Source organism: Dermatophagoides farinae, chromosome 1, assembly GCF_024713945.1.
Source record: "Dermatophagoides farinae isolate YC_2012a chromosome 1, ASM2471394v1, whole genome shotgun sequence".
NCBI classification, from domain to species: domain Eukaryota; kingdom Metazoa; phylum Arthropoda; class Arachnida; order Sarcoptiformes; family Pyroglyphidae; genus Dermatophagoides; species Dermatophagoides farinae.
This window is the reverse complement of record NC_134677.1, coordinates 3,483,100-3,497,987: the sequence shown is the minus strand read 5'-3', so window position 1 is coordinate 3,497,987 and position 14,888 is coordinate 3,483,100. Positions and strand designations below refer to the sequence as shown.

General features: G+C 31.3%; 5 protein-coding genes across 10 annotated transcripts; 3 read left to right on the top strand and 2 right to left on the bottom strand.

The window, feature by feature from the left end:
- Positions 1-44: 44 nt before the first annotated feature.
- On the bottom strand, positions 45-1,115 carry mRpS2 (mitochondrial ribosomal protein S2). The gene is made up of 3 exons (XM_047054147.2): positions 1,009-1,115; positions 558-952; positions 45-502 (listed from the first exon to the last, which is right to left on the bottom strand). Exons 1-3 carry the CDS (start codon positions 1,028-1,030, stop codon positions 122-124), a joined length of 798 nt encoding a protein of 265 aa, XP_046910103.1. The 5' UTR covers positions 1,031-1,115; the 3' UTR covers positions 45-121.
- A 91-nt stretch (positions 1,116-1,206) lies between these two features.
- Positions 1,207-2,173, bottom strand: LOC124491504 (adult-specific rigid cuticular protein 15.5). Its single transcript, XM_047054152.2, has 3 exons — positions 1,938-2,173; positions 1,635-1,878; positions 1,207-1,578 (listed from the first exon to the last, which is right to left on the bottom strand). The coding sequence occupies exons 1-3, from the start codon at positions 2,037-2,039 to the stop codon at positions 1,364-1,366; spliced, it is 561 nt and encodes a 186-aa protein (XP_046910108.1). The 5' UTR covers positions 2,040-2,173; the 3' UTR covers positions 1,207-1,363.
- Positions 2,174-3,683: 1,510 nt separating this feature from the next.
- wls (Wnt ligand secretion mediator) lies at positions 3,684-8,053 on the top strand. 2 transcript variants are annotated; one of them, XM_047054137.2, is made up of 9 exons: positions 3,684-4,202; positions 4,262-4,394; positions 5,924-6,206; positions 6,272-6,374; positions 6,446-6,795; positions 6,870-7,093; positions 7,169-7,328; positions 7,401-7,547; positions 7,617-8,053. In XM_047054137.2, exons 1-9 carry the CDS (start codon positions 4,097-4,099, stop codon positions 7,800-7,802), a joined length of 1,692 nt encoding a protein of 563 aa, XP_046910093.1. In that variant the 5' UTR covers positions 3,684-4,096; the 3' UTR covers positions 7,803-8,053. The 2 variants fall into 2 exon arrangements, with proteins under 2 accessions (XP_046910093.1, XP_075591419.1); XM_075735304.1 differs by having other exon boundaries at positions 3,714-4,202; positions 7,169-7,332; positions 7,408-7,547.
- An 85-nt stretch (positions 8,054-8,138) lies between these two features.
- LOC142598180 (uncharacterized) lies at positions 8,139-8,661 on the top strand. Its single transcript, XM_075735311.1, has one exon. The coding sequence runs from the start codon at positions 8,199-8,201 to the stop codon at positions 8,532-8,534; it is 336 nt and encodes a 111-aa protein (XP_075591426.1). The 5' UTR covers positions 8,139-8,198; the 3' UTR covers positions 8,535-8,661.
- Positions 8,662-9,903: 1,242 nt separating this feature from the next.
- On the top strand, positions 9,904-11,897 carry LOC124491501 (uncharacterized). 5 transcript variants are annotated; one of them, XM_075735308.1, is made up of 4 exons: positions 9,904-9,922; positions 10,807-11,112; positions 11,169-11,328; positions 11,399-11,897. In XM_075735308.1, exons 2-4 carry the CDS (start codon positions 10,860-10,862, stop codon positions 11,535-11,537), a joined length of 552 nt encoding a protein of 183 aa, XP_075591423.1. In that variant the 5' UTR covers positions 9,904-9,922; positions 10,807-10,859; the 3' UTR covers positions 11,538-11,897. The 5 variants fall into 5 exon arrangements, with proteins under 5 accessions (XP_075591423.1, XP_046910106.1, XP_046910105.1 ...); XM_047054150.2 differs by lacking the exon at positions 9,904-9,922 and adding an exon at positions 10,169-10,187; XM_047054149.2 differs by lacking the exon at positions 9,904-9,922 and adding an exon at positions 10,252-10,399.
- The last annotated feature ends 2,991 nt before the right edge of the window (positions 11,898-14,888 follow it).

The window sequence follows — 14,888 nt, the reverse complement described above, 5'->3', positions numbered from 1 at the left end:
AACTAGATATTCGTACACTTTAGGATAATAAATAAAAAGAACAATTTTTTGAAATTTTCGTGATTTTAATTTCGAAAATCGAATTTTTTTTATACAATCTATATATGCAATTGAAACAATTCTATGTTGTAGATGCTGATTTATGATGAAGACATTCGAGTCGTTTTTGTTTTCCAAGATTGATGGCTTTTTCGAATACATTGCAATAATATTTGATTGATTGTATTGAATCATCATTGCCTGGTACTGGATATGTTATTGAACAAGGATCAGTATTTGTATCGACCACACCGATCGTTGGGATCATCATCTTGGCCGCTTCTTTGACGGCTGGATGAGTCTCAAATATATTGTTCAATGTGCTAATGAAGATGACCAAATCAGGTAATCGAGTGACAGCTTCGAAAAACGTAGTCGAATCGGTGAACGTACCGATTTTCCATTCACGACAATGTGAATATTCACCACAATTTTTTGCTGTTTGTTCCACTAGATGTCCAGTCTAAAAGAAAAAAATTACAATCATGCATTAAAAAAAAGATGGTTACTCTACCGACCGAAGCAGATTTGTGTATGAATAAAATAATGCCATTACGAAAAGCAATATGAGCGGCAAAATTTAGAGCTTCCTGTAGTAAATTAACAGTTTGATCCAGATCAATAATCAGATGTCCGAGACGTGATCCAAATATGTATGGTTTCATGTACGGATTAAGGGTTCCTTCTTTATGGCCCATATATATACGTGAATCGAACATTTCTCTGACATTAATCAATTGATTTACATTAAAATAGTCTTTTTCAAGCAATGATTGCTGGCATTGTTTTTCGTGATAAGCATGATTTAGATCACCATCTTTTGTCGTATTTAATGAAGCAGATTGAGTACTTAAGAATTTGTTTGAATTTTCCCAGTTAATGAATCGAGGTTTACAAAGTGATGAAAAAAACCCTTTTGAATAAAAATTATATCGTTAAATTTTAAATCTTTTGGTTTTCTATACTGACCTTTTGTAAGCCTTTGGATCATTTTGTTATAATAATTTAATTTTAGCACTTAAATTAATCCCAAAAATTAAATCGAATCAAAAATAATTTCATCCATGTGACTTGTCAAACGGATAAATTCATTGACGACGTTATCACCTTGATTTTCAAAAAAAAATCATGAAATAAGATAACTTATATTTTATAAAAAAAAGTTAATTGACTTGAAATTTATTTTTATTTGCGATGGATAAATAACGATAATAAGAACAAAAAAAAACTATTGATGATCAATGGGAAACAATTTCGATAAATTTCAATGGCGGGTTAGATTAAATTTGAAAAGTATACAAAAATGAAATGAAACATAATGCAATTAATAATGTCCAACATTATAATGACCGGCCATCATTGGTTCTGGATAATAATGATTGGCCATGGCTGGCAAATATGAAGCATGTTGTACACTGTATGAACCAGCCATCGGAAGTGCCAAAGTTTTGGCATAAACTGGTTCAGCAGCATAAACAGGAGCAGCAGCCAATACTGGACCATGTTCCATTATTGGAGCCATCGGAACTGGACCTGGAGCTGTACGGTTACACCGTTCAATTGCAAATGAATTTAGGCAAATGTATTTTACTTACCATGACCACCAAAGGTGAGTGAGGTAGCGGCTGGATCCTGTTTTGGATCAGTTCCCGGTTCATTAGTCGAAATCGAAGCACGGAAACCATGAGCATCGGCAATGTATTCAACAATACGCATACGGCCATCAGCATCTCGAAGGCCATATGAACCAACCTGATAGCCTGGACCGCCTTTTTCTTTACGGAATGTACCACCATAGGCATGATCTTCATTATAACCGAATGCATAATTTCCATGGCCCTGTAATTAAATGGTCAAGATTGAATTATAAAAAATTAGAGTGATAATAGAAAACAAACATCATCATGTCGTTGAACGGCTGAAGCACCGGTATTGACTAAACCATGATATGGCATGGCACCAACGGCAGCCACAAAACCAAAAACAATGAGGAATTTCATTTTTTTCAGTTTGATAATTTAATAGCAAAATCACAAAAATATACACAAACACACACACAAACTTATATAATCGATTATTGGTCCAAGTTATGTTGATGGAATGATGTCTAATATTGGTCTGATTGACATGTATCGAAATGTATTGAGAATTTATATGGCCATTCTATACATAAAAAAATCCCTATGTGATGTGTAAGTTCCACCTGTTGTTATTGCTCTACATCAGATCCGTCGATCCAAGATACATGTATATTGCCACTAATTTTCTGTCGTTCAAAGTTTTTTACATCTCTCTTCTCGCTTTGAAATCACACACTTTTTAATTTGACGAAAACTGAACGTAGTCAAACGAAAAAAAAAATCAATCAAAACCTGTCGACATTTTGGGGCTCACAAGAGACAACCACAGACAAAAGTTGGATAACAAAAGTCAAGGTTTTGAATAGTCCAATGATGAGGGCGAAGACGCCTATTATCATTCATGAAGACGAAATAAAAAATTCCAATGAATAAATGGTATTAGCCACTAAATAATTTCATTCATTAACTACAATTATAGATATTTTTCCATTGCTGATGTTGATGTATGTATCGAAATCCGACCAAAAAAGACAATTCAAATCAACATTTTATCAATCAGATGATAATTATTACACCACTTTAAATCACTATCTGTCAATTTTTTCTAATCCATACGAAATGGTGTTAATTTGGATCAATTTTGTTTCAGCTAAGAATAGTAATTCGTTATTTTAATTGAACTAGATTTAGAAATATAAAAAAAAACAAACGTTTGTATAATCTAAATATTTAATAGTCTGGACAGATTTTGTAACCATCAATTCAATTCAAATTTATCGATTGATTTAGGGAGTTGTCGTTGTCGTCGTTGCCTTAAGATATATTTATTATTTAGAAGTTGATAACGAAACAAAAATCGATCGAATTCGAATGTATCATTATCAAGATAGCCATTGTTTTTAACCTTGATTTCGATAATCTCCAATTCAGTTCTATTTGATAAATCTGATAAAATTCTAGTCGTTCTGTAAAATTCATCACAATCAAAACACCTGAAATGGCACATGAATCGTGTTTTTGAGATCTGCTTTAATAAGACGATTAATTATGGCAAAGTTTTCCTTGTTCTCTATGAACACCAGATTCATAAAAAATCAAATTTTTTTTTTTGAATGAAAATGAGAAAACTCCCGGAAGCTTTTGGTTAGCCACCATTCAATTGTTTTGACAATTTTTTTTTGTCAGGCCACTTGTGATAGACAGACATATATAGCTGATCAATCAATTAATCATGTCCGTCCAATCAGAATGGCTGTCATTTGTAGGAAATCTCGATGTGAAATGACTATCCATATTTCAATCATTCGATTCATAATCCAATAAATATTTTGTTCTATTTCCCAACCACGAAATAAGAAAAAAGTTTCACCAAATTTTTTCACATTCATAATCCTATCATCGGTGTTAAATGATTATTAAAAAAGAAATTATCTTAAATTGTTTTTTTATTTTATATAAAAAATTTTTATGATTAAAATCCTTTGAATTCAAATTGTAAATAGAGCTTATAACTGTGAAAATAAGGTACAACCAAAGGATTGGAGCGCTCTCTAACGACTTTTTGTAATAAATTGGCTTTAAGTTTATGATGATGGACGAGTGTTTATATGTCTGGTGTTACTGCCCGAACTGAAGTGGACACTTGACAGTTGATATCGCCGTTGTTGATATCAATCAAAATTATCAACTAGAATCACATTATTGTTTGAAAACGATCAATCGATCACAGCATTAATTTTTCAATTGTTTTTATTAATTCAATTCGCCATATAAAGACAAAATAGTCATTTGAATTGAATTGTGGTTTCGTCCATATCTTCTGATCAACAATAAAAAAAAAGAAACTAACGTGAAGACGTGATTCGTGTGTTGGTTCAACACGATAGTCTAAATCACGCGTGGAACGCCTTTGTTGCCAAGTATACTCAATAACAACATTATTCGACACAAATAACCGCTGGACAAATTTGATCACGATGCCAGGAACTATTTTGGAAAATTTGTCCAATCGTAAATTGATTGTCGTTCTGTCAATTATTTTTCTCATACAAACGATTTCATTTTTGATTGGTGCATTCATCTGTAAGTGAAAATTTTAATATACAAATAACAAATACCTTGTAATTAAAACCAATTTATAGCACCAGCTCCATCAAGTCCTGAACAATACATAGCCATACAATGTATACCAGAAAATCCGAATGAATTTAGCATTCCACGTGACATTGGTGGTCGTCAAAAAAATTGCCGTCAACCAGAATCTCATGAACAAAAGTAAGTGTAAATGAATAAATATATTCAACATCAAAACAATCAGACAAGAAGCGATTTTTCGAGAGCTATAAAACTATCAAATTTACGTTTCTTTCTTTATGACAAACCAATCTGATCAATTGCTGGCCATTCCCTTATTTTCGCAATTTGCTCATAACGCCAATATTAGTGTGTGATTGTCCAAAAAATAAATCCATATATTCAAATCGATCACCTATTTTGAACGATTGGAATGTATGTATTTTTTTGGCAAGTCAAAGATTATACATCAACAATCAATGGTCTTTTGTCCAAATCAAAAAAAAAAATTTGGGTGTAACGTTTGACGCCCAATGACCGTGATGATGATGGCCATTACCGTTGATGTGTTTGTAAATCTCGAACAAATCGTAGTCATCAAATGAAAAACATTCATTACTTATTGCCATGTCTGCCACATTCGGATCTGTTTTTTGTTTTATTTTTTATTTTGTTTGTTTCCCGTCACATCTTTCCAGTTTTTCTTCGAATGAATTTGGCAGCCGTTTTCTTTTTGATCTTGAGATAATTTTCTTTTATGTAAATCCTATGTACGAATGAATGATCCTGTTTGTTTGTTTGTCTGCTAAGATTCGATTGTAGCTGGCCATAAAAAAAAATTCTAATTGGAAATGTTTTTTTTTCTGAGTTTGCATTGATTACCCCAGTATTTAGTTTTTTTTATTGACAATGGTTCAAAATATTTATTGTTTAGTTTAGTTTTTTAGCAGACAAAAATGATTTTTTTGTTGCTTTCTTGACATAATGATAATGATGGATTGAATTTAAGGTTTGCCTCAATCATTTTTATTCATTGTATTCATTTAAGCGAATCGAATTAAAAATTGACAAATTTTACTTCACAATGTGTTGCCAGGTGTAATGGCCACGTTATTATTCGTTAATATCCGATTTTTTATTTCGTTTCTTTATAATATGATGGGTGCAAATGATGATAATAATGAGTAAATTTTGTGGTTGAAAAAAAAACAAGTGTCGATTGTCGATCAAGTGTCTTTCGAATTAAAAAAAAACCAAATTTGATTGTATTACTTATTACGTAACACAATCAAATTATGCTATAAATTGATTTTGTTTTGTAATGGCTATCTCTATATCTAGATAGATTATGCAATCTTATTGGTTTGATCATTTAAATTAGGCCGATTTATGATTGATGTGTAACACGTGTGGTGAGTTTTTTTTATTTGTACTACGTGCCTTCCATATTAGGATTGTCCAGCTAATTCAAATGATAGTTGGTCATTCAATGTTATGTGCATATGAGATAAAAACACGCATTGTTTGAATTGAATTAAAATTAGATCTATTGTTATAAACAAATAATAATCAAACGGACTTGTCTTTTTTTTAATGAGCAGCTTTTTATGAGAGATGGTCATCTTTCCAAGGTCATAGGGCTGAGAAAAAACGCTTTCAAAATAGTATAAATGTTTTAATTTGTTTACTAATTAACTTTAATTTTTGTCTTTTCGTTCTTTTGTTTTCAGCAATATAACATTTGCATTTCAAATGCCTTTACCACGTGGAGGCATACAGTTGGATTATTCACGATGGATGCAAAATTTATTGACATTAATCGTTCCTGATGTTCTATATGATACACGGCTCTCTGGTGGAGATGATCATTCAGATCAAGATCAGCATATCAATGCTACTGTCATAATGAATGTACGATTGGCTGTAAAAAATATTGGTGACAAAGAATGGAAACAATATTATCAACGATCTAATCTAAAACGTACGGTTACATGCCATATTGAAGCACATAAGGTAAATTCTATTCTATTTCTGTTAATTCTCTTAATAATTAAAACTTGATGGTTTTTTCAAAACAGAGAAAACAGGGCATCAATTATGATTGTGATTTAATACAATTGTTTGAATTACAATCATTGTATTATGATTTCTATCTAATCAACTTACAGTTCATTGCTAACGGTAACTATTGCTTTTACCTTTTGTTTTCGTTGTCTAATTGCATTATATGTTTGTTTTTTTTTTGAATGTAGAAAAATCCGAACATTTTGGCTTTTTAAACAATCTTTCTTTGGTTGCCATTCATCAAAATGGTGGCTTTACAAAGATATGGCTATCATTAAAATCGGTATTTTTTATCATAACATTGATGACTTTCTTATGGTATCTAAACCGAATTCAACAATTGAAACGTGATACAAATCTATTGGAAAAATGTCTCATCTTATTGGGCTTTGGAATCACACAATTAAATGTTCCGGTCGAATTTTTGAATCTAGTTATGGATGTGGAATTCATGTCTTTCCTTTGCGATATACGTCAAGGCATATTTCATTGTTCATTGTTGATCTTTTGGATCATATTCATTGGCGAACATTTATTGGTATGTGAATGATGCGCGAAAGCTATTTTGATTTCATTTTTTTTTCTTCCCAAACTGACCATATGTTTGTGTAGGACGATGTAAGCCGTGTCGGTTTATCATCATATTACAAACAACTGGCTATCATTCTCATAGCCTACATTTCATTGTTCGTATTCGAATCGTCCGAACGTGGTATACAGGTGATAGATCCATTTTATTCGATATGGGAAGTGGATTCGAATTTCGCCATGATATTCATTACAATCACCGTGTTGGCAGCCATTAGTTATTTCTTTTTTCTCACCTATCACTTATGGTAAGTCACGATTACAAAATAAGGAAGACTTTTTTGTCTTACTCAATATTTTTTCAATGTAATAATTTGATTTAGGCTTGCATTTCGTAATATATCAACCAAACAGCAAAGTCTTCCATCGATGCCTACCGCCCGTCGATTGATCTATCAAGGAGTAATCTTTCGTTTTAAGTTTCTTCTAATAGCTACGTTTGTTTGTGCCACATGTACGATCATCGCTTATATCATGGGACAAGTTCGTATTAAAAATTTTTACATCAAACCATATAGCTAACAATACTGCTATCAATCCAATTTCTCAAAATAGGTATCAGAAGATCAATGGTATTGGGATGATCAACGATCATTTCTTAATTCATTACAATGGTCTAGTGCCATGTTTACAACTGTATTTGCTCTTTGGAATTGTTATGTCATGACATTGTTGATTCTATATGCTCCATCTCATAAGGGCGTAAGTTTAACTATAACTATCGTCGATTCTCACATTTTAATTTTATTTTATCAAATTAACAACATATAGATGGACAGCTCAGATACTGATGAAATGTCAGTAGAATTCACACGATTGACTGATAATGATCTTAATGATGGACAAGCACGAATCAATTATTCGGGTACAAGCGGACAGCGTCGGAATCCAAATCAAAAACCACAGTATGAAATGTCTTTACTACAAGAATTGGCCACTAAACGCAACATTAGCTAAATGCTGATTTAATTTATTTTGAAAAAGAGAGCAGTTTTTATCTAGAATTATTGATTTTTTCCTATGTGTGTAAATAATGCCTAGCATATTTTTGCCAGTATTATCTTTAGAGAGATGAGTTTGACATTTACAAACAAATCTGATCCAAGACAATGTGATTCCAAGTTCACAATTTCCGCTAATATTTACTATTTTTTGATAATCAACGCCAAAGAGTAATTAACTTAATAAAAATTTTATTTGTTTCGAAAGTATTATAAAATTTGAGCGATCATTCTATTTGTGAAGAATGTCATTCAATAATAAGTTCGAATATTTAATAGCGTGATTCATCCATTCACTGTTTCATTATTGCTTGAGAATTCGAATTTGCTTATTCATACATCATTCGAAACAATGAGCAAATATACGCTTGAACAACGGCAAAAAATTGTTGAAATCTATCATGAACATAAATCATTTGCCAAAACACGACAAATATGTCGACAATTATTTGGCGATGAAATGGTTCCGAATTATTTAACTATTAAACGTTATCTGGAAAAACTGGATGAATATGGCCATCTTGAAAATCTTAAACAGTGGTGTTATGTACGTATCGGTCGAAAGCATATTGTTAAAGCTGAACGTAAGAAAAAATCTCCAAAGACATCATCATCTGGAAAAAAGGAAAAAATGAAAAATGTTTCAAGTAAAACAAAGTCAAAAATTTCGAAAAAAAATAAAAAATAACAGCCATAATCTGAACAAATAAAAAAAAATTCTATTCATTTTTTTTTGAAATTTCACTGTGTCTCTCTTTGTCTAATTAATTTTTTCCAAATATGATATATAAGATGTAATAAAATCAACAAATTTCATTAAAAATCTACCATCATTTCAAATTGGTCTTAATCAAATTAATATCTTTACACGCTTGTGTCAATTATAGCAAAAGTGAATCCAATTTTCATAATTAAAAACTTTTTTTCAATTACAAGTATGATGATTGTGACCACAATCTTTACATTTTGTTTTAATCTTTTGATTTCACAGCATTTCCAGAATATTCTTCAAGGCTGAATGACGAATATTGGACTAAATGGAATTTTTTTCTTTTTTTTTTTTTTGCTTGCTGAAAACTTGAACTCAATCATCGCATCGAAAAAAGGAAAAGTTTAAAATTTATGAATGTTGATTTTACAATCATTCGTTTTCGTGAGTAGTAAATTATCATTTCTAAAAAAAAAGTTCCATTTTTTATGTTTCTGCCGTTGAATTTCATTTGCGCAATAGAGGCTTTTTTTGATGATCATCAAATTCGAATATTATATCGAAGAAGCTCGAAGCCATTTGTCCCTTAAGAAAAAAGCAAACATACTAAACGTAAATCGGAACGGAAAAAAATTTGTTCGAAAAAGAAAAATTTTCCGTTATCGAATCACATCATAGTGATTACTCATAAAATGCAACTGGCAAAGTAAAAATTCAAACAAACAAACAAACAAATGAACCAATCTATGCTAATCAAGAAGAAAAAACAAACTAGCCTTGATTATGCCATGGATTTTAGCAAAATACACATGATTCGTATCTATGGTTTACAATCTCTTGAGTGTTGCCTTAGAAAAACATTGGGCGTCATTGGCGAACAGACGAAGAAAATATAACCACATTCAATCCCAATTCCCAATAAATTGTCCCGAAGATGATCAAACAGGATGGGCATTAACCAAAAATGATTGAATATCTTGTAATTTTTTTTTTTGAATTTTCTACCCCATTTCGATGTTGAGTTAATGATGATTCTTGGATTTTAATCTAATTTTTTTTGGGTTAATTTAAATGTTAATGAATGATGGGCCCATCATCATCATCATCATCATCGTCACCAACAACCAAACTTTTGGGAAAACTGATTTTGATTTTCAAACAAATCAAACATAAGAGTTATGTAAATAAATTCACAGTGAAGAGAGAAAGACAAAAAAAAAAGAAAATATTCTCATCACGGATATTGGCTAACGATAATGTAGCTTGGAAACTTTATTCGATACTATAATTACCAAAATGACGGATAGCATCAAGAGATTAGAATTTCTTCAAAAGATTTGCTTAGTGAAATTCAAACTCAATCCATGGTAATAATATATTTAAAATCATTTCCATTATACTTTGTTTGTGTATAGATATCCGGCAGAAACAAAATATTGCTAGAGTGTGTTGACTATGTAAATTATGGTTATAATTTACAAACCACATGGCAAATGCAAAGTGTTTGATCAGAAATGATTTTTAATTAGCAAACAAACACCACCAATCACTTTGAATCATTATAATGGCCATCGTCAATAGCAACAAAAATATCAACAACAACAACAACAACAACCATAACATCTTTATGTGGTATGATTTTTTCATTTCATGCATATTTTTTTTTTTTTTAGATTCTGATGACGCCAATCTGCGCCGATGAAACTCCAACCGATCCATTTAATTCGAATCTCGACTAGAACGTTCGTCTCCTGTACATGTATAAAAGGAGATTGAGATGATTCATATTCTATCATTTATCTAGTATTATGATTCGGTTTTGGTTTCATTGATCATTGATCTAAGTATATTCATTCTTTAAGAATTTTGTTCATTTTTTTTTCATTATCCTATATTATCAATTTCTTAAAACTTTTAATACGTGTGTACACGTGCTGAATTTTTTTTTCTTCGTTAGTTTGATTGTCATTTTCGAGGTCTTTTATTTTCATTCTTTTATTTAAACAACAACAACTATAACTTTGACGATGATGATAATGAAGAGGGACACACCTTGATTTACTCTGTCAAATCACAGCAATAGTTTTGTTGTTATTATTGTCTTTTCTATCAGGGTCTATAGAAACTACAAATTTAAAAGTTATTTTATTTTAAAACTATTTTTCAATTAAAAGTTTATAAGAATAATTTTACATTCCAAAGATGTATAATCATTTTTTTCTGTTTCCGTTTTCTTTTCTTTTTGTTTCAGACAAACAATATTGATTTCATAATCGTATTCGTGACAACATTGAAACAAAAAAAATGATTATGGAAAACAATAATCGGCAACAATCACAATCGATACCAATCAAGTTTTTTGCTATACAATTACTCATCCTATTGATAATTGCCGTACAGACGAATGGATCACAGAAATTTGTACCGAACGGTCGATATGGACGACGATCTGATTTACCACCATTGTCATCCATAAATAATAATCCATCATCATCATATGATATTAATCGATTTGTTTCTAGTTTGACGGATGCCGATGCGATGGCCATGAATCAAGGTAGACTAGAAAACAAATTTCTTCTCGATCAACTAAATCATTGTTCCTATTTTTAGATGCTGAAAACATGTTGTTGATGATGACAATGAATGGACCACAATCAGTGATGAATAACAATAATCTTAATTGGTCAGCATCATCGAATCTGGCCAAACAGCTTTGGTGGCTATGTGCAATGAACGAGGACAAAATAATCATGAATCGATGTTTACGAAGGTATTCTCACACCTATTTTAAATTGTATTGTATTCTTTTTAATATTTTTGACTTATGTCTTGTCTATTAGCATACCAATGATTAAGATGGTCTTGATGAAAGCTGCTGCTACTGATCATTCACTCATGTCCGAAATTGATACACAACCACAAATATTACAACAACCATTGAAACAGCAACGACAAGGACAAGATCAAGATCGTCAATGATTACAATTCAAACAGGGCTTGATGTTTAAAATCAAACGAAATAAAAATCCACATATTTCCAATTTCACACACCCACATATTTACCACTCCCTCCTGACACATACACACACACACACAAAACAAAAAATGATCGAATGAAAAAAGAAATGAATTCTAAATTTTTTTTTCAATTTTAAAAACATCAACGGGTCATCAACAAATCATCATTATCACAATTCTGTAGTGTGATATTCTTGCTTTTTTTTGTTTGTTTGTTTGTTTGGATTTAAGAATCAATTCTGTGTCAACAACAATTATTGTCATCATCGTAACCGTCATTCGAAAAATAAAATTATATTTCAATTTTAATTGAAAAGAAAATTGTTCAATTGTCCTTGCATATCCATTTTGTATATCAAAACAAAGAATGAACTTGAAACAGTTTGGCCAATAACAACACGTGAGTGGATGGAACGTGCATTCATTCATTGAATGTTTGTTTGTTTTTTTTTTGGCAAGCGATTCGAGAAAGAAGAAAAAAATTTGATTATTATTGGAAATAAATTATCAATTTATGGCCAATAATAAACTGTTATTAAGATTATGGTCTCTTTTGTTAAGCAAACAAACAAACAGACACACACACACACACACACACATAAATCCGATTTTCATTTCGTTCATTTCTTAATTATGAGGGCCATGAGAATAATGTATGTAGCATTTTTTGCCCCTTTTTTTTCACATCTGTCTATACATCAATTCAATGAATGTTGATTCAATTTTTGGAAAAAAAAATCAGGATTAATACAAGGTTGCATCAAATTTGTTGCATCATATCAGTTGTCGTTCTATTTCTCATAATTTGACCGAATTATATGATATATAATTGTTGGAATATTATTATTCGGAAAAAAAAGTTAACCATTCAATTCATTGTCGACAGATGGCATCAAAGCGGATGTATGTAGAAAAAGATTATTTTTTATACGATCAAATCATGTCGAATACACAGCAGCAGCAGAATAGAATGGACAGAAAATTGCTAATTTTTTGTTCTCATTGCTTTGACATTCGATATAGTTGGAATTATGATTAACAATAATGATAGTTACCGTAGAATAGTTGCTAATTTCCAAAAATAAAACCAACGAATAGCTATATGAATGACATCATCATTCTATTATTTGTCTAATACATCTATACGCTTATTAGTAACATTGAAAAAAGCAGACAGTTGGCATTTCTTTCTGTGGCAAAATAAATCATCATTATATTTACAGAAACATTTTTTTTACGAATGAATCAAAATTTTATTTGATCATAACCTAGAAATGAGTTAATCTTTCGATCAATTTGAATTCTTATATATCAATAATAATTATTAACAATAATCATATAATATCAAATATCAAATATAATTGTAATTTCAATTTCAATTCAGTTTCAGCATCACGATGTGTTCACAACTTAATATTGGTTACTATTACTATAATTGCTTAATCAACAAAGAATAAATTTTAGGAAATTAAGTTCTAGCCTTGGGTATCAAATGAACGCATATATTAAATATTCTCTCTACAATGTCGTGGATCGATCAATCGATAAGAAGAAAGAAAACCAACAATAGCTCAATAGACAATGATAATTTTTTACCATTTGAAACTATAACAACAATTTGACTATTATTATTACTATTATAAGAATTTTATGAATCTATGGCTAAATCGAATCGGAAGAATTACCGTGCCCATGGTAAATCATATGAATCATTACACACACACACACACACACACACACATACAGTCTCGAAGACTAATTGTCATGCAATAAATTTCCGAATGTCTGACCAATACACAAATACAATAGTGGCGCGTTTCCCTTCAAAATCACACCCTCACTTAGAAACGAAAATTAGTCGTCACAATTGATATTGTAGGTCCATTTTGATCGATCCGATCGATTATTTTTTCTATTGTTGTTGTTTCGCTAATTTTCTTTTTCCTGTTTCGTTTGTTGATTGGTTTCTCTTTTTGTTCATTTTGGTCTTGGTTTTTTATTCTTGAATACATTTTATTCTTAGATGACGAATAATGTGTGGTAAAATGGTGGTGCAATGATCTTTCATCATTATCATCAAAATGATGATTGTGCCAAATTGGATATATTTTCAAGTCTGTGTACACACACACACACACACACACACACACACACACACACACACACACACACACACACACACACACACACACACACACACACACACACACACACACCACACACACAAGTCTGTGTACACACACACACACACACACACACACACATGTACATTGAATCCTTGAAATGATTGTTTTTCGGGCGGCAATCCAAGTGGTGCAATACCACCGCTACTCTTTTTTTTGTTTGATGATATATTCCGAGTATACCAACACAGTGATGACAGTGAAACTAATTCAATTGATTGAGAAACAAAAATTTCTTTGGTTCTTGTGGCGCCAAATTCTCCTCTATTGCCATCCTCATGGTTCTAGTTGCCATAACTGTGGTTGGTCTCTCTCTCTCTCTCTCTCTCTCTCTCTCTCTCTCTCTCTCTCTCTCTCTGGATCCATGTGATCCATAAAGTATTATATATGTCATCTATAGAATAAAAAACAACACGCGACAATCTAGCCACACACATTGCTTGTATGGTTATGAGAGAAAGTGGCTTCCGAACATAAATGAACTTTGCCCGTCGACATTTTTTATGTTTGTGTGTGGGTTTTTTTTACTTTTGATTCAATAATAATATTCGTATTTCTTTATCTACCTCTGAATACCTGAATCTATCAAAGTGATTCATTTACCGTGGGTTCGGGTCATTGTCGTCTTCATTGTGCAACCATGTTTGAATCATCACCCACACAAACACATCCACATACCACATATGACATTTACTTGTTGTTGCCAGGTTGGTTTCTCTTTTTCCATTTGTTCATTATGTGTATCAGTATTGATGGTTGGTTGGTAAAAATGGTGAGAATTTCGAACATACAAGTTCAATGAATTTGACTGATAAAATATCCATTTTTATTTGCTACTGGTGCAAAAGGATGAATTGTGATTATTCGCACTTTTCCTACACTTTTCACTTGAATATGATCTTCATGATGACCTTAAATCATCATCATTCATTATTATCATTCATCATAATGATGATAAGAACAGTGTGTGTGTGTGTGTTTGTGTGTTGATAATGATGATAACGTTGGATGGGTTTTTGTCATATAACGGTATTGCCTTTAATCTTCAAGGATTTTATATGATCGATCTCACCATACCTTATCATAATTTTTTTTAACTTTCCAATACAAAATTCGGTTTTACATTATG